At 39.9% G+C, this 19,969-nt stretch overlaps 2 protein-coding genes and 1 pseudogene across 2 annotated transcripts; 1 reads left to right on the top strand and 2 right to left on the bottom strand.

The window, feature by feature from the left end:
* Positions 1-1,062: 1,062 nt before the first annotated feature.
* LOC146630984 (polymeric immunoglobulin receptor-like) lies at positions 1,063-6,103 on the top strand. The gene is made up of 6 exons (XM_085356638.1): positions 1,063-1,099; positions 3,842-4,168; positions 4,627-4,947; positions 5,336-5,434; positions 5,520-5,590; positions 5,954-6,103. Exons 1-6 carry the CDS (start codon positions 1,063-1,065, stop codon positions 6,101-6,103), a joined length of 1,005 nt encoding a protein of 334 aa, XP_085212764.1.
* A 465-nt stretch (positions 6,104-6,568) lies between these two features.
* tekt4 (tektin 4) lies at positions 6,569-8,775 on the bottom strand. The gene is made up of 7 exons (XM_085356234.1): positions 8,254-8,775; positions 7,735-7,805; positions 7,482-7,625; positions 7,315-7,401; positions 7,078-7,213; positions 6,852-7,006; positions 6,569-6,782 (listed from the first exon to the last, which is right to left on the bottom strand). The coding sequence occupies exons 1-7, from the start codon at positions 8,773-8,775 to the stop codon at positions 6,569-6,571; spliced, it is 1,329 nt and encodes a 442-aa protein (XP_085212360.1).
* A 609-nt stretch (positions 8,776-9,384) lies between these two features.
* On the bottom strand, positions 9,385-18,137 carry LOC146630982 (polymeric immunoglobulin receptor-like; annotated as a pseudogene).
* Between the last annotated feature and the right edge of the window lie 1,832 nt (positions 18,138-19,969).

The following is a 19,969-nucleotide window of genomic DNA, read 5'->3' as shown; positions in this document are numbered from 1 at the left end:
TGTGTGAAGCCTCTGTGACTGCAGATATAATCCCCCCCCCCCAACATCTTTTCCTGCCGATTCACCATCGGTTTGTGCGGGGAGGCCACAGTTTAATCTGTGGTTAGCATGGCCTCCCTGACCACCATTTGACTCTGTTTCTCCATAAATCACAAATATAAGACTTACCGAAACGTTTTAATGTGTGAGTCATTTTTATTTTTAGAAGTCGCCCCAGGCCTTGATGTTGTCCTTGAGGCAGAAACCAGGTCGCTGTGAAGCAACGTGAGGAGAGGGGAGACAATGAAGCTCAAGAGCTCTCTCTAGTGGAGGCAATGATTGATAGGAAGATTTTGCTGTAACTCAGACTGTTTCTGCGGCTGGAAACTGATGAATATGGCAAAAAGTTCCAACAATAAGTGTTCAAATAAAGTAAGACCGCAATGAAAATGTGATTATGCTTTCAAGCTATTGTGTGAAACAATATTCATTCTTTTTTGTCCTGGTTATGCACATTCTTCGGGGGTTTTTTGTGTTCATTTGGTTATTGTCAAAATCCTGGGTCACAATATACCTAGGTCATATCAAATATTTTGGTATTGGCATAATTGAAGGCATATTTGTAAGGCCATCATGAACAGATGGTATAGGCAGAACTCCCTCACATAGGACAAATGCAGAAATTAGTGAGAAAATAAAGGTTCGGGAGCAGCTGGCTCATAACATAACAAACCAAGGCAAACAATGTTAAAAGAAATTAAAGAAAAGTACCATGTTTATGAGTGAAAGACAGAGTGAAACACTTATGTCACAGGAGCAAACTGTAGTGATTAGTCAATCCAGATTGCTCATGGGTTGATATGTGCTTTGACAAAGTAATCAAATTTAAGGTGTTATAGAAACTTTAATGCATATGAACTATGCTTTTTTATACTGACTTCTCTTTTTCAATGGTTGAACTTTTAACTGGAAAGTTCACAAGGCAGTAAATGGCACCAGAAAGGGGATTTGAACGGGGAACTGAGAGATTTTAATATTTGCTGGCACCTATGATTAGATTTACAACCACATTAGTACATGAAGATGTGGCGCACTCAGTACCTGTTATTCATCCACTGCAGTAAGTACATTTATTTATTAACAGCAGTCCATTTAATTTATGTAAACAACTTTCTTATATTGAGACTATTGCTGAAAAATGTAACACTTAAGAATAGATTTGTCTGGTTTTATGGATATAATTGTCTACAGGCTTGCCTGTCGCTATGTGCAAACTAATCTAAACAAGTCTTCTGTTTTGAATGAAGAGATGCTGGATTAAACTCACTTTAAACCACATCCACACACCTTATGTTTTATTTTCATAAATATTTGCTCACTCAGTGCTGTGGGTGTACTCAGAATGTATCTCCTTAGCACTACTAAAAATGAGGCACTGAATGACTGTTGTTCACTTCTCATTATAAATACAACATGAGGAGTGCCTCATGTTTCATTTTGCACTGAGAATTTTCTTTAGATATCACAAAGTCTAAGCAATGGGATAATTTCAGTCAGGGATGTAAAGCCTGTGTGATGTTATTTGGCCATTATAGACATTAGCAAACAGGGAACATACAAACACACAATCATACATATACCGCGATCTTTATAGTATGATGCTGTGATGGTGTTTCATTCTATGCTATGCATAAATTCCATTCAGTGCACATCTGAACTGTCAGATGTACATATGTATACAATTTTGGGATTTGTATACACTCTACAGATGTTGGCATTACACTGTCCTAATCAAATTTCATAACATCTCATTAAGATTGTTTCACTTGTCTAGGAGGAGATAGGGAACATATATACAGTACAGTCATTATAGCATGCTTCTGCAGGGAATAGAGAACCAAAATTCATCTGCAGCGATGTGAAAGATTCATTATGCAAATACTTGATTCCAGTTTTTGGTCACCACTTACAAATATGTCCAAACCAATCACAATCATTCATCAAATATAATTTGCTCAAAAAGAAGAAATTCCATCCATTTTCTTAGCCAAAAGACACACAATAATTGTATTTTGTGTTTAGCTTGTGCCCCTGAGATCACAGAATAGCACATAGCACAGAGATGAGGCAGACAGAAAAAGAGGTGAGGGACAGCTGCTCCCAGGGTGAGAGAAGATCGCTCGCAGAGTCCTTTGGCACTGTGGGCAGACACTATCCAGGTACAGAGAGAGAATGTGGAGTTGTTGGTGACGTGTAACACTGCTGCTGAATTTTAGAAAGTTTTTTGTGTTTATTTTAAAAAAAAGGGAATTGCCCTGCTTCCTTAAAACCCATTTTTAAGATTTTAAGGAACCATTAATTTCCCTGCTGTATATCTCACTAGGATATACAGCATATCCTGGTGGGATATACAGCAAGGACATTGGAATGTCGCTCGGACTGGAGAATTGTATTTGGATGATAACAAAGAGAGGGAAGGTAGTCAGAACAGAGGGGAATGAACTACCAGAAGGCAATATTGCAGACCTAGAGGACAGCTACGAGCACCTGGGGATCCCACAGGCAAATGGGAACCATGACGAGGCTGCTAGGAAAGCTGTAACCACCAAGTACCTGCAGAGGGTCAGGCAAGTCCTGAGGAGTCAAATGAATGGTAAGAACAAGATCTGGCCTATCAACACCTACGCCCTGCCCATGATCAGGTAACTTGCTGGGATAATCAGTCGGCCAAAGGAGGGGATAGAAGCCACTGACATAAAGACCAGGAAGCTCCTTTCCATGCATGGAGGGTTTCACCCCATCCAGCAACCTGAGGCTGTGTGCTGAGCAGAAGGAAGGAGGCCGGGGACTGGTGAGTGTCAGCCCCACAGTCCAGGATGAGGCAAATACCTCAGGCAGCAGAACCCAAGATATAGGAGGAGGAACCGTCATGGAAGAACAAGCCCCTGCACAGTATGTACCACCGGCAGATAGAGGAAGTGGCTGACATCCAGAAGTCTTACCAGTGGCTGGACAAAGGTGGACTGAAAGACAGCATAGAGGCTGTAATCATGGCAGCACAGGAACAAGCTCTGAGCACAAGATCCATAGAGGCTGGGGTCTATCACACCAGGCAAGACCCCAGGTGCAGGCTGTGTAAAGATGCCCCTGAGACAATCCAGCACATAACAGCAGGGTGCAAGATGCTAGCAGGCAGGGCATAACTGGAACACCATAACCAAGTGGCCGGCATAGTGTACAGGAACATCTGTGCCCAGTATGGCCTGGAAGTCCCGAGGTCCAAATGAGAAACGCTCTGTAGGGTGGTGGAGAATGACCGAGCTAAGATCCTGTGGTACTTCCAGGTACAGACAGACCAAATGGTGGTGGCTAACCAGCTGGACATCATGGTCGTAGACAAGCAGAGGAAGATGGCTGTAGTGATAGATGTAGCGATACTGAATGACAGCAACACCAGGAAGAAGGAGCACAAGAAGCTGGAGAAGTACCAAGGGCTCAGAGAGGAGCTTGAGAAGATGCGGAGAGTGACGGTAACAGTAGTCCCAGTTGTAATCGGAGCACTGGGTAGGGTGACTCCCAAGCTAGGCGAGTGGCTCCAGCAGATCCCGGGAACAACATCGGAGATCTCTGTCTAGAAGAGCGCAGTCCTAGGAACAGGTAAGACACTGCGCAGGACCCTCAACCCCAGGGCTCTGGTTGAGGATCCGAGCTTGAAGGATAGATTGCCCGCAGGGGTGAGAGGGGAATTTTATATAATTTCTTATAATTTTTTCTTGAAAAGCCAAGGGAGGGCCTAGCCCTGTCAGCCCATTCATACCAGCTGTCCCTGTCTGTACCTAACACTGTTTTCTTCTGTTTACAGTTTCTCTGAGCTGTGTCACCAGCACAGCAGGGGTGATCCGTGTGTCTGGATATGAGGGGGCAGATGTTAATGTTTCTTGTTCCTATAAGACGGGATTTCAATCTTCCGAGAAGTACCTGTGCAAGTCAAACTGTGGCAAGAGTGATGTTCTTATCATGACGACACAACCGAAAAACAAAAAATACTCCATCTACGATGACACAAAGGCTCAAATCTTCACTGTGACGATCTTCAACTTGCAGAAAAGGGATGCAGGGAAATACTGGTGTGGCATCTCCTTATTTGGAAATGACATCTACGCTGAAGTCACAGTGGATGTTGGGCAAGGTAAATAAAATGACCTTATATAGTTATTTAGTATGTTGTAGTTTTGGGGCGCGGGGTTCTCTGACAACAGATGGATTTGTCAAAAGTAGCTAGAGCACACTGGAGAAGGTTTTCAAAACAAAGCATTGACAATTTTTTTTGCACTTACATTAGTGACACTCGTCAGCATGAACAACATTTGAGCAACATTTGACCTTTCTGCACTCCATGTGTCACGATGAAACAGAGGTTTCTCTTTCATCGTGAAACATGGAAGGAAGCAAAGGATACACACAAAAATAAAAAGTAATACAGTACAGATATAAGCATGTTGCTTAGATAAGAGTCAGCACACATTTTTGGATGACAGGATAAAATTAAATGTGAAACTTATTTTAGTTTTTTGACATCTTTTTCTTTGCATTTACTTAGTCTCTATTTTAGCTTGTGACAATTTTTGATGTTTATCTTTCTGACAGACAGCTGCTGTAACAGTGTGACCAAAATAAAAAGCTATAAAGAAGATTCCGTGACCATCAGTTGTCCTTATGAGTCTGAGTACCAGAACAGCCTGAAGTACATCTGCAGAGGAACACGGCCCTCCACATGTCTGCAGCAGGCACTGATCACCTCTGACAACAAAGAAAATGGACGATTCAGACTTGATGATGACAAAGTGTTAGGAAAATTTACAGTGAGCATTACCAGACTGACCCGAAGGGATTCTGGTTTATACCTTTGTGGTGTCCAAAGAAACAGTGGACGAGATGTTTTCTCTGCTGTTGAGCTTCAAGTCAAAGGTGAGAGTTTATAGTTATGTCTCTTATGAAAGCTAATACAGAAAGTATTTATTATATATAATGTATTTTATTATTTCAGAAACAGGAAGCAAAAAATATTGCTGTACAGTAAGATTTATGTTCTCCTAGATAGCTCTTTTTCTTTTGGGTTAAAGGGACTTAAATGTGATGTAAATCCTCATGCATTCAAAATTTCAATGATTTGTGATTCTAAAATAGGAGTGCTCATTTAGCTATTAATGAAATAAGGAACACAAGGTACCAAATGCTGATCAGTCTAGAGATTTGGTGCTATTTCTGCTGTTTAGACAGACTGGAACATATGATATGTGGATATTATGATACCTCTGTGCAGATTTTATTCTCTTAAATATTTCTTTTCCTGCAGCAATTCACATTCTGGTTTACTTTCTGCCCGCACCTCTGGTTATAATGCTGATACCGACAGTGGCTTGGATCAAGGTTTATAAATGCACCAAAGTGAGAGGTAATACACACATATGCACACAAACACATATATAGATTTGTCCACACACAAGCACTTTAATTTATTGTTTTCTGTGTTGCTCCAGCAGCTGACATCGCCATGAACAGAATCACGATAAACACTGAAGAAGCAGGAGAAGTAAAGCTTAAGGATCATGTGAGAGGAAAATACATGAGACAGTATCAGAAGCATTTCGAAAGTGCAATGTTTGCTGCACCGTACTGGCGATTTAGCTTGCTTTGACAGTGGTCCTGTAAATGTTACGTTTATTCTCAGGAACATCTTCCCACCATGTCCTCTAAAATGTGTACATTATTTCAATATTACATTTCTGTAGACTCCTATTTACTCAGTTTAGGCTAAAAAAATCAGAGAAATAGATGCACCTGGTGCTAGTGGGCCAAAGAAATATGTTATCATCAAGAAATTGTTATGCCATGTGTCCATCTTATTGTGACCTCTGAATTTCACTGTGAGTTTCCTTCGTCATTGTAATCTTTCCTTCTATTTGTTTTTTAGACTTATGAAAACCAAGCTGTTGAGGCGTGTTTCAATTTGGGTTCTTCTGAGGAGCGGAACAACTGGCACATCTATGATAATGATGATGGTGATCATGTGTATGAAGATATCCCTGAGACAGAAGATATGTGTTTTACTTATGAACGCTAAAAGGACAGAACCAAAACAAACCGAACAGTATACAAAACTGTGATCAAATATGTGGTCATATTAATGCCTTTAGTACTAAATGTAAAAAGTCATCTTTATATCGGTCATAACCATGTCTCAGAAGTGCATATTTACATTAAACTATGACCTAATCTTATATTTGTTGTTTAGCCTGTCTTCTCCCAGCTGTACACCTGTTATGTACATTGCCTGTAGTTATGGGTTTTCCTCTGATGTAGCAGTTTTTAACACTTATACTTCAAAGTAGTTCTGTTCGAGCCACATATTGTCAATCTTTTTAGAATACGTGAATGAATAAAGAATATTGTGGCCATGAAAAGGAACTGAAATGTAATTTTTTTTCAATATAGGGTTTCAGGCTCTCTTGTACACATGATTTATTTATTTGTTTATTACTAATTACAGCAACACAAAAAAGAGCCAAACAAAGACGTGTTGAACCTTTCAGTATCCTGACAGTGCTGAAGTGGTCGGGTATCGTTTACGGTGAGTCATGCACTTTTCCCTCTCGATGAACAGTGAGTGGGTTTTGCAGTTGATGTCTTTCTCCAACGCCATGCGTGACTCCTCCAGACGAGACAGGGACTCTCTGGCTTTGCTCAGCTTCTGCTGTAGAGATGCCAGAGTGGCATCAATCTGCTTCACCTCCCCTTCCAAACTACAGACAGAAGCAAAAAATCAGAGCAGCGAGAAAGACAAAGCAGTTTATTGTTTTGTGCATGCATACCTGAGTTGGGGTTCATCTCTGCACAGTTCCATGTTGGGTCTGAGGGAGCGAAGGTAAAGTCTGGACTGAGCTACTCGCAGTGGAGCTTCTTTGTTGTGAATGGCCTGCTGCAGAGCCACAATGTTTTTCTCCTGGGCACCAATTTGCTCCAAGATCTACACATGAGATAATACAATCAATCATCAACTAATAACCAGTCATTTACTCTGTCTGTCAGTTCATCCACCTGTTTGAGCTGCATATTGAGCTGTGTCTTGGCCTCATTCAGCTCCACACAGCGTTCGCTAAAGGCTCGGTCAACACTGGAGCACTGGACTCTCAGATCCTCAGCCGTGTCCTGCAGCACCTGCTCTACCAGCAATCTAACACACAAGGATTCCATTTGTTTAAAGCAAATAATAAATAATGAACCAGGATCAGTTTCAGATTCTGCTGCAGTATATGAACTAGTATGTGCTCTAACCTGAGACTGTTGGTAGCCTGTTCCTCCTGCACGGCCTTGAACAGGTTGTCTTGTGTAAACTTCGTCCATGATGGGTGGCTGGACACCCTGCAGCAAGTGAAAAAAGTTATCAGGACTGTTTCTCGTTTTTTTAGGTTTATGTAATATCTCCAGCTGCTCAAACTCACTGTTCTTGCATGGCAGCTGAGCTGGGATGGTGCTGCGTATCTGAACTCATGTTACTGTGTCTTCCGCTGTGGTCATCAAAATGGTAGGCCTGGTACTTATCAGACCAGTCCATCTCTAAAGTGTGCTTGGCTTCTCTGTTCAACCTGATGCATAGACACACATGAAATAAAAGTTTCTGTTTATAGTTATATAAATATTTCATGTTATGAAATTCTACATGTTATGCAGTTTTAAACAGAGTTTCAAACTTACTTGATTTGACTGACAACCTGAGCTGTAGTTCTCTTCAGAAGAGCCTGGACACTCCTGATCAAGTCCACTTCCTGCAAAAGACGGAGTCATCTTACTGGTTAATGTGTTACTGCCATCTGCTGGATCTCATTATTAAACGTTTTACTCTGAAAATATTACAGTAAGAGCTAAGATCAGTTCAAATATGTTTAAATATCACTGAAGACAAGAAAAAGCAGACATTCTTAGTTTGTTGAGGTGAAATCTGCCACTGCCAGTTGATCAGATCACACTAGTTCACATTTGCCATTAACTTAGGTGCGATTCTTTCCCTTTAATTTGAAAAGCATTATTCCAAAAGAAAATATCAATGTGTCTAAAATATCCCATAAGCAGTAATTGGTCAAATATCAAATTAAATACACTTTTGAGAAAATGTATCCAAATACAAATTTCACTTTAATTATAATTATACGTTCAGATTTTTGCAAGCCCACACTTAGGCGATATTATTTTGGATCATGAAATATTGTCTATCACCTTGAACAACTCTTCCTCCACAGTGTCTCTGACCAGGTCAGCTCCCAGCCTTCTCGCCCTGCAGTTCAGGTTGTCTGTGGCGATAGCATAGGGAATGTCGGTGGCATCCAGCGCCTTCTCCAGCCGCATCTTCAGCGCCACCAGTGACTCCGTGTCGGCCAGCAGCTGCTCGATGTGCCGCTGCAGCTCAGACTTCCAGTAGTGGATCTCTTGTAGTCTCTCTCCCAGACGACGTGTTCCCTCGGCCTGTGTCTTAAAAGTGGATGCATCGGTGTCTTGGTACAAAGTTCTGGACTCTCGCTGAAGGCTCGTAGCTTCGTGGCAGTCGGTACCGGCTTGCTGAAGTAAGTTTTGGTAGTTGGAGAACCATTCAGTCGGGGTGTATTTAGCCGAGCGGTACCCTGCTGTGGCTAAGCCCGAGGACGGCTGTGGGGCCGCTACAAGGTGATCTTTCTCCGGGACCCCCTGAGCTACAGCTCTGCTGTCATAGTGAGGTCGTGATACTACAACATCCGAGCACATTTTTTTTAACAATTCAAATGGCCTGCAAGAAAAAAGACGCGATTTATTTGGACTGATTAAAGCAGATTTAGTCCCAAATAAAAAGTAGCAGCACTAACATTAACAGTCCGGACCAAGCTGTAGGTTTGTTTGTTTGGTGTTGCCTAGTTACACATGTTGGCTCAGATGACACGGCTAATCATCAAATGCTAGTATCAGTCAAACCACAAACCTAAGTATATAATAATACGATAAATAATAATAAAACTCTGGGACCAATTCAGCGTATACCAGAAGAGAACCATTTTAAATCTCTGTAGTATAGTATACAGAATTTGTTGTTTAGTTGCTAAATATAATATAATATAATATAATATAATATAATATAATATAATATAATATAATATAATATAATATAATAACCTTTTATTGTCATTGTACATTTACAACAAAATTATGGGTGCTCCAGGCTGGGTGCAGGAATAAAGTATAAATAGTAAGACAACAGGAATAAATAACAAACAGGAGAAATATATGCAATATATGCAATCAAGAGGAGTGCTTGGAAGTAGTGCAAAGGATTTGATCTGAGTATACAGTCATGTGAGTGGCCCGAGTGATGAGGATTATTCAGACCATTGCTGCGGTGGTGAGTGGGAAGGGGTGGTATGTGGGGGGACTTTCTGATTCAGGACGGTGGTGAGGAAGCCTTTGATCCAGGAGCAGGTGGTCCAGTTTGGTGTCGAGGATGTCTGGGGTTATGGTGTTGAGCTTGAGCTGTGGTCCACGAAGAGCATCCTTGGCTCTTCCTGTTCTCAAGATGATGATTATTCGTGAAATTATTACATTAAAACAGATGGTTAATTTGGAGAAACAATAAAATGCAAAAGAGGGAACTTTATCCCTCTTGGTACATAGTAGTTCCAAATATTTTTTGGAAAAAAAAGGGGGCAAATGATAATTAAATCATTTTCTTGGTAGAGGGAGACTTTTGGCACTTTATTTTAAAACAACAACTCCAAAGTTTTAGGCAGGTTATATGCAGCACATCTTTAGAAATTCTAAATCTAAATACACAACAAACAAACAAACAAAAAAAAATTTCAGTGGCAATTTTGACAAAATCTCCAACACCACTGCTGAAATAAGGCCCCTTGTATACGCAAGGTGTGTAATATGACGTATTGCCTCCTGTGGAGGTGTAATTTATCTGCTCATGGACTGCACATGTATCTGGATCTGTTGTTGCCTTGTCTCCTGGATGAGAGCCACCTGCAGTTCAGCAGTAGCTTCTGGCTGCATCTGCCTTTGATGAAAACGCGGACCCAGCATGTCCCCGGCATGTACAATATGAGACATATCAGGATGAAATTCTAGTGAAGGCAGTATTTGGATATACTCCTCATCCAAAAGCTATTGGCCTAATGAAACAGTCCCAGGACAGCAAGAATAGCACAGATACAGATGAAATTATTGACTTTTGTAGATAATTTACAATTTGGGTTTTCTAAAGTGTCACAGGTATGTGAAAATGTCACATGTAGGGCACATCATTTAAGTTATATCAAATAATACAAATGAAGACAAACGTATCAGAAAAAATAGGAGATGAACATTAAATAAATCAAGAGCAACCATTTCACAACAATAAAACTAGTGGGGATTACAAACGATTTCAGTAATTGTATATTAAATTGTGCTGCTACTGTCAAACAGAATAATCTAGTACTGGCACTGTTTAACTGTTTTTCTTATTAGAAATTTTTATTTCAACAGTATCTTCTGTTGTTGTGATTTTTTCCAGTTTGACCCATCTCTTCCTCACTGTGCTAAAAGGCACAATGCTGTTTTAAGGTCTGCCTTTTCGTGCACACCAAAAATTCATGATTTCCAGAAATTTAAAGAAGAACCAACAAAGAGCAAACAGCGGATCGCCCCGTGCAAGGGCTGCAGGGTGTTAACGTGGTAGAGCAGTTAGCTCGTTAACGCGTTAGCGCCGTGCAGCTAACAGAGATTTATCATGTTAATGCTGTTATGGTGTTAACCTCATTTTAATGAGATTAACGCTGACAGCACTAATTTCAAGTATAACGTAAATTGTTTTCTGTGCAATACATTTGTATCCCTTGTTTGGACGCTTTTAATGCACAAATATATTTGATACCCAGCTTATCTGTCCTTGAAGCTGTATGATACACATCTATTAGTTAAACTGCAGGAATTTCTTAATGGCATACAGGCCTGGATGACCTCTTATTTCCTGCTTCTAAATTCAGATAAAACCGAGTTTATTGTACTGTAAGGCCTGAAAATAATAGAAACATGGTGTCTAACCAGATACTACCTCTTGCCCAGTGTTGGCTGGGTTGGCTCCAGCACTGATGAGGCAAGCTCAGACATGAGTGGTCATCTGATGGGACTAGTTGGTTAGTGAGGGAAAAGAAAAAAGAAGAAAGAAAACACTGTTAAGCAAAGAATAGTGGAGGGCATTTGTAATAGGGTTTATGACAGACGATGGACTTTAGCTTTTGTACATCTGCTGCACTCAGTTCCTCTTCCTCTGCTGCCTTGGGTGGATGTCTGGTTATGGGGACTTCAGCTTCTGAATACACACGTCATAAGAAAGTTTTATGCCTTTTTTGCATGAAAATTTCAGTGCATTGGTCTGTTGTGAATGCTATGGGTATGTTATGATTAAAAAATACCTTTCAATTTGTAATATTTGTACTTATGAACTATAACCAGGGCACACAGCAGTAGCAGTAGCAGCACAGAGCGTGCAGCAAAAACCACATAGACTGTGGCATCTGAAAAACAGAAACCAAAACAGAACAGAGTAAAAAAATACATCAATTTCAGGACCAATACCAAATGTTTACCATAATGTGGAAACAGTTTTGAATCACACTGACGCTATTCATTCAGTTTACTTCAGATTTATAGCTACTTACTTCTTATAACAAAATATCCAACATATTGTACAACATTGTACAATAACATGGTATATTAAGTCACTGAGATATGCTGTTTGACTGGAGTTAAATAGAACCGAAGAAGAGAATAGAGGAGAGGAACTGCTGATGTAAATGTTGATGTTGAAGGACAGGTATTAGTGACTAGATTAAGCAGCCCTTATGATCACCAGCACCAGTTCAAAGACTTCATGCTCAGTTGCAAACAAGACTCTAAGCAATGCTGTGAAAAGCTAAGTATATGGCTTGATTATATAGCTTGTAGAACAAACCTGAGCAGCAAGAACTTGGAAGTAAATGTTTTCTGTATGACTGATGATTGTGGAGCAATATTGGCCCACTCTTCTTTTGCTTCAGTTCATTCAGGTTTGCAGGGATTTATTTATGCACAGCTCTCAGACATTTCAATTGGATTAAGGATTAGACTATCTGTTGCAATTACTGGCTTTAATGTGCTGCAAGTGGTGAAATGATAATTTCATGATTTTTAAAACTGTTTTGTTTAAACAACTTTTCTCTATTTAGTTTTTGCATACCGTGTACAGTAGTGGTATGGATAATGATTTGATAAGATGAGCTAAAACAAGGTGTAAGAATATCTCCCCCCAACGCTGCCAGGAGCCGCTCACCAGGTAGAAGCTGTAAGTAAGAAAGTTATCGGCTGTTGAAAACAGTTTGTAATATATATTCAAAATATTCAGAGCTGTGTGAAACCATACACTATACTTTACAAGCTGCTGGCTTGTGGTTTTCAAGCTTATGTTTTCTGCCTATGTGACGAACAAGCAGTTGCAGGGTTTATGACAACAATCCTCCATGATACCCATGAGCCTTGGGGGAGGGGGCGGCTACATGCAGATATCGTGCTAAGAAGTCTGTGAACCTTTTTTTAGCACATAAACCTAGATAATTTAACAAGCAGATAGGTCCAATATCTGATAAGCTTTGCATGAAAAAAAGGGTTGGCTTTATTATTTGGGCAAGAAGATGTTATCTCTGTGTCAAAGGCAGCAACACATTTTGTTTTCGGCACTTCTATTTTAGCAGAGGTTTGTTTCGTGTGAATGCTATGCAACTATTTTTCACATGTCAGATAAGAGAACATAGAAATGGTGCTAGTATAGCTGTAAATATGTTGTTTTATTCATATTTTACATCTTATGCCTGTTATGCCTGCTTATCTAGCAGATAGATATTTTAACAAAGGCAAAATAGCCACAGATTACAGTTCTATAGAAGTTTGATTAGTTTAACTAATCAAAGAAAGAGATCAATAACTAGTCAGGAAACCAACAGGGCCCAACATTTCTTGCTCTGTGTAGTATTGTTTTGTCACTATTCTGTGCACCTATTCTATTCGTAGCGTGAAACCCATTATAATAGTTTTTTTTATTTTCTAATGACATTAGAACTGCCAACAACAGCCCGTGTTTGTACAGAGGGGACCAAAAGGAGGAATTTACAGCTCAATTCACTTTGTCCACATCTACACATGTTCATCTTACCCACTGACAGTTGAATCTTTGTGTAGTTTCCAACTCTCCACTGTGAGTCTGATCCACACCAGTATGTCCCAGCATCGGCTGCTTCCAGCTCTGTAATCCTCACCAAGAAAGAGTTGGAATAAGCATCATCTTGCAATGTGAACCTCCTTTGACTGGTTACGTTTGTGCAATTGTTGCGATGGTCTCCCTTACAGAAAAGCTTCTTGTAATCCCAGTTTTGTGCAGGATAAGGACACCGCAGAGTTAGTGGATGTCCTACTGTGCCATTTATTTTAATTGAGTTGAGACAGCACCACTCTGTCAGATTGAAAAACAAAAGATATTCAATACTCAAAAAATATTAAACTTTCTTGGAGAATGTTTGACAGAAACCAGTGCCATCTTAGGGCTGATGTAATGAGGTATAACTAAGACCTCTCACCTTGGACTTCCAGCTCAACCTAAGTGAAAATGTCCAGCTCAGAGTTTCTGTGGATACCACAGAGGTATGACCGTGAATCATTTTGAGTCAAATTGTTAATGGTCACTGTGAATGTTCCTAACACTTTGTCATCATCAAGTGTGAATCGTCCATTTGATTTGGTGTCAGAGGTGATCAGTGCCTGCTGCAGACATGTGGAGGGCCGTGTTCCTCTGCAGATGTACTTCAGGCTGTTCTGGTACTGAGACTCATACGGACAACTGATGGACTCATGACCCTCATAACTTTGGATTTTGGTCACAGTGTCACAGCAGTTGTCTGTCGAGAAAGTAAAGAATATCAGAAGATGTGCTACTGCTACAGAATAGCTAGAAGAGACAGGTTTGTATTTTCACGTCATTCAGACTCTTTTTACATATAGGTATGCTCTCAGCCATCACCCTTTCTATCCTGAATTTACAGTTTTCAGACTTTAAATTCTTAAATCATTTTCAGTGCAATCACATTATAAAACTTTGTAAGATGTTTTATAAAGTTGCATTTTTTCCCCCAACAGTTACTATGCTTCTATGACAGTTTAAATTTATTTGTATTTGTAAATGTATTTGTATGTATATGTCGTGTAGGCGTATTTACAGTGTTGTTACTGTTCTTCAGAGGTGGTAAAAGTAAAGAGTGTCAACTAGTGTTGAAAAATACTCCAGTAAAAGTTGAAGTGCAGATTCAACTTATTTAAGTGCACCTTATTGTACTTAAGTACAGCTACTTCCCACCTCTGCTGTTCTGACATTGACATTTGACCCCCCCTCCCAATGATGTCAACGGTCACATTTCTATTTAAGACTTCTTTATCTACTAATACTATTATCCTGAAACTGTTGTCATTACTTTCAACTTCATTCATTATGAATTGTATTCACATTCAATGTACAATTAAATTTTGTCAAGCCTTTATTTACCTCGGACTAATTCCAGCTTGACTTCAGTGTAGATATCGCTTCCAGTTCTGCTCACTCCACACCAGTATTGCCCAGCATCCACAGAATGAAGATCAGAGATGGTTGCTGTGAAGATTCGTGTGGTTTTGTCATCATGGATCCCGTATTTGTTTATCACTGGATTTGATGTTGTAATAAGAACATCATAATTGCCAGAGGGTAAACAGCAGGTTATGAAGGCTCCACATCTTTCCTTTGGCTCATCTAAATAGAATTATGCGCACACAGTGGTCATTTCAGGCAGAACTAGACTGTCAGCACATAGGGGATGGAACATTTTAGATGGCCCTTCCTTTAAAGGCGTTTCAATTATTTGTCTAATAGCTGACATGTGCCATCTAGTGGTGAAAGTATTTAGAAGTATTACATAAACAGCACAATGAAAAATTCACAAAAATTATTTAAGTATATTTTGGAAACTATACTTAAAGAATTGAAAATCCAACACCTTCAGTACAGAAAAATGACCCATTTGAGGTTTATAATTTCTTTTTATTATTACTCATACCGAATTTCCCAGAGGAACCCACCCGAGGGATTAATAAAGTTTTATCTTATCATATCATGTATTAATACGAAAGCAATATTAATCTGCTAATTGTGCTTTGGAAATGTTTTAATAATTGATCACCATATTGGTTTATTCTCCCTTACAGAAGCCTGTTTAAAGCAGGAGGACTATATTAGATTGAAAGAACAGCCATGAGTCGCACTAATTTTCAGAATCGTTGAAGCACAGGGCTGGGGAGGTGGTGTGACAATTTTAAAATAAACTACAAACACGTGGTGGGGGTATTTTTTGAATGGGTTTAATCACACGTTGCAACATGGAGATTGCACTCTGGTCAAATGCCAAAGTGGTCTCTGAAAATGGATGCCACACTGATCTCTTATGTACAACACACAGAAAAACATATTCCACAACTCTTACATGTTGCCATCACATTATCTCACACGCATATACGTTTAGCTCAGTTTATCCTTGAAACCAGGAGAATTACGACCATGCTGTCACCTCCCTACCTCACAGAGACGAACACCAGACACCCAATGCCTATCTATCCAACACCCTGGATGTCTCTGGCCTACTCACACTGTGTGTGGAAGGTCTCACTGTGTGTGGAAACACAGATGTGAAGCTTTCCTATATGTATATAACTATGTGACAAGGTGATACTACTATTACTAAGGGATGAAAGGCTGACACTTAGCCTTGTACGCTCTAACTGAAAACTCAAAAACCAGCTTTATGTTTAGAATCTATCATTCTCGTGGCTTTTACTTAAATGTTCTATCTGAATAGTTATTCTTTTATCTGATTTTGTGTGGACGTCAAGTAAATGCATCACTTTGTAAAACTCTGGATACTGTGGCTCCTCTACACATCTTCAAAGCTTCAAAACAGAAGACTCTCTGGTGTTTAATGCCTAAAATGTTAGCAAAAAGTTTAGCACTATGGCTAGTGTGAAATATCTGCTACGTAATTTTTTATATTTTATAGTTACATGCTGTGACATGCTTTCTGCTACAGTCATTTCACAATTTCACAGAAAGATTCTAAATCATCTTTTGTCAAAATGAAAAATTAAATTTTCTTTCTTTTCTTTTTCCCCCTGCCTGTCCCGTTTGGAGCTCCTCTCTGCCTATGCTCCAGTAAAAAACACGAGGTCTAGCTCAAAACTAATGCTGTCCATCCCACGGACTAATCTCAAATGCCGTGGTGATATTTCCTTCTCTGTGGCAGGTCCCAGACTTTGGAATAGTCTGGGATCTGCACAAACACTTGAGCAATTTAAATCATTACTAAAGACACATTTCTATGCCCTGGCTTTTAACACACTATGACCCAAGCATTTTGGTCTTATTTGAATTAGTTTAGTTATTGTTTTAATTATTTTATTGTCCTATTATTGTTTTTTATTGTTATTATTGTATTACACTGTTGCTTTTAAATGCCATTTTTATATTGTTAAGAACTTTGTGCAGCATCGGCTGTTTGAAATGTGCTATATAAATAAATTTGACCTTGACCTTGGATCTTTTGCCATCAGAATTATTGTCTAAAGGCCAAGAAAGATGCCCAAAGGATTCACTTTACCAAGTGGACCATCCCGGCCTTGCTATATTGGCCCATTTGATTGACCTTTGTTTTTATTGTTTATTTTATTTTATTTTCAGTTGTTACATAGGGCAGAGGTCCCAAACCTTTTTTGCGCCACGGACCGGTTTATGCTCGACAATATTTTCACGGACCGGCCTTTAAGGTGTCGTGGATAAATACAACAAAATAAAACTAGTACCGGTACTGAAAAAAAGAAGATTTATTCATAACACACGTGAAAAGACCCAGGAAAACCGAGTTAACGATAAAAACGATAACAAAATAACCCTGAAAACCGATAAAAACCCTCAAAACCATACACACCTGAGCCTCAACTCTCGCGGTCCGGTACCAAACGACTCACGGACCGGTACCAGTCCGAGGCCCAGGGGTTGGGGACCGCTGACATAGGGGACAGACATGGAGGAAAGGGAAGGGAGAAAGAAAGAGAGGGAGGTAAAGAAAAACAGCGGGGAAGAGGAACGGTGATAGAGAGCACAAAACAAAAAAGAGGTGGGGGGACAAAAAATATGTGTGTGTGTATATATATATATATATATATATATATATATATATATATATATCAATCACCTGCTGAGAGAGAAAAAAAAGAAGAGAAAACAAGCAAAAAAGAGAGCAATATAATAAACAGCATCATCATGACAATCTATTTGAATATAACAGTAAATACTTAATATTGAATATTATTGTGCAGCCTGTAAGATCGACAGCGCACAGTGTGCGATTGACAGCGCACAGTGTGCTTTGAGGTAGGAGCCAAAAAGGGTGTAATTTGTATCTGTGAGCACCCATGTGTACACCTGTGAGCATGAGTGCGCTTGTATTCAAAAGGTTCCTTCATGTAACGATCCGCTAGAGGGTGTGGGGAGCCATAGCCCCGTCCTCCAGAGCATGAAGCAGGTATGGAGGAGATCCAGACATCCAGAGACCCTCAGAGCACAAGAGACCAAGAAAGACCAATGGAGGGGCAACCGTGCCACTATCCCGGAAAGAGCTGAGGAGAGCCCCAGATGAGGGGTCACCCAGCAGCTGTGGAGCAGAAGCCAGAGGGGGTTGCAGTGTCGTGCACATGAGCTCCAATGGCAGCCTGGTGTGCCAGAGTGGACCGAGCCCCAGGCCCAGAGGCCAAGGGCACCACCCGAAGGGGCCTGACCGAGCCACAGGCGCCAGGCCCTGACAAGCAGCCACCGGGAGTGAACCAGTGCATACCTGAGCACGCAGCCCCGGATACCAGGAACCACTAATGCACCGATGTCTAAGGGCGTCAGCCACTGGCAGGGGGAGTGGTCAAGGGAAATAGGCCTCCATACCATGGAGGGCCTGAGATGTCCCTAGAGAGGTGGTGTCTAATACCCGACCTGACATATTGACACAGACAAACGGGCACACACAGATACAAACATCCATCTGCCCTGCCATGCAACATATGCAAGTACTCAGCACTCACCCAACGTGGAGACAGACATAAGTAGACACTGTACACACAATCACCCTCCCCAAACGTACTCTATATCCCCGGTCTAGGTACCCTTGCCCCTAGAGGAGGAAACTGCACCCAGACCCAGGAGGTGTCACCCTTTTCCCTGGGGTGGAGACAAGCAGACAGCAGGGAGGCCCCACATTTCAGATCCCAATCGGACGGCCAACTCCGATATCTGAGACCATAAGTTTTGGTCTAAGTTGATAAATCCGCTTCCCATTTTGCAATAGGAAGTGATATTGATTCATCTGTTTTAGAAAGCATTCAGTATATTTTGGAAAATAATACAATAAATAATTAAATTTTCTTTCTAAACAACAAATTATGTGGTATATTCGCTCTCTAATACATCTATAACTTTGGTATACGCCGACCTGTATTTCGTGTTGCACTAACTCACCAGCAGGGGGCTCACTGTGACACTTAAAGTGTGACCTTGAAGGAAGTTGATTATTTTGGCTCTTCTGAAGAAGCTTAAAGAATATTAAAGCTCATGATATTGGTCTGCTAACAAACAAAGAAACAAACAAAGAAACAAACAAAGAAACAAACAAAGAAACGAACAAAGACTGTTTGACTGTTAAACTAATTATTTGCCTACATATCTTGCTTAATTTTGCTTTGCTTATTTATACACTTTATATAATTTATACACTTTACACTCACTCACTTACACTGTTGATAATTTGCATTTATGATTTTCCTGAATTTTATCATAGCAGAGTAGATTTTGAAAGCTTGGACCACAGTTGCAAACTCTATTCATCTTCTATTGGTTTCATGTAAATTTTCATCACAGTAGATTTCTTCTGTTGTGGTCATGTCTTCATAGATGTTACAGGAACTTTGTTGTTTGTAGCTCAACACAGTGGTTTGCTTTCCATAGGTCTGAAGAAGAATAAACACAAAAAACAGAACAGTAAAACATATGTGTTGCAGAGAGATGGGTTGTTAAGTTTTTTTAGTTGCAATATATATATATATATTTCTGTCCAGAATTATTGAACAATAATAATTCATAACAGTGTCATGAAAACTTTTACTGATTAACCTCACAATTAAGGGTAATAAATAGAACAGTACATAAATTCTTTATTCAAGGTTTTTCTAAATACACCCTGTGGGACAATTTCCACAATGAAAGAATACACTATGATACACTGATTCTTCAACATGTCCACTTTGATAGAGAAGTGAAAACAGGCCAAGTGAGCACTTCTCTTTTCACTCTTCTGCTCCAAGTCATCAGATCACACATTTCAAGCTATTTATATCACTAAGTGTTTGATGTGTGAAACATCTGCATAGTTTCAATACTTGAAATGTGCAATTCACTTGTATTTTTATTTTTTATTTTTTATTCCTATTTATTCTATTTATCCCCTTCGTATATTTTATTTATATTGTCTCTGTATTTATATATATGTGTGTGTGTGTGTGTGTATATATATATATATATATATATATATATATATATATATATATATATATATATATATATGCCTCTGTGCTGAAAGACAGCACAGAGGCACTAATCATGGCAGCACAAGAACAAGCTCTGAGTACAAGATCCATAGAGGCTGGGGTCTATCACACCAGGCAAGACCCCAGGTGCAGGCTGTGTAAAGATGCCCCAGAGACTATCCAGCACATAACAGCAGGGTGCAAGATGCTAGCAGGCAAGGCATACATGGAACGCCATAACCAAGTGGCCGGC

The sequence above is a fragment of the Diplotaxodon limnothrissa genome, linkage group LG6 (assembly GCF_057381915.1).
Source record: "Diplotaxodon limnothrissa isolate DT_005_m linkage group LG6, D_limnothrissa_male_GT1.1, whole genome shotgun sequence".
NCBI lineage: Eukaryota > Metazoa > Chordata > Actinopteri > Cichliformes > Cichlidae > Diplotaxodon > Diplotaxodon limnothrissa.
The sequence above is the reverse complement of the archived record's forward strand: the minus strand, read 5'-3'. Positions and strand labels throughout refer to the sequence as shown.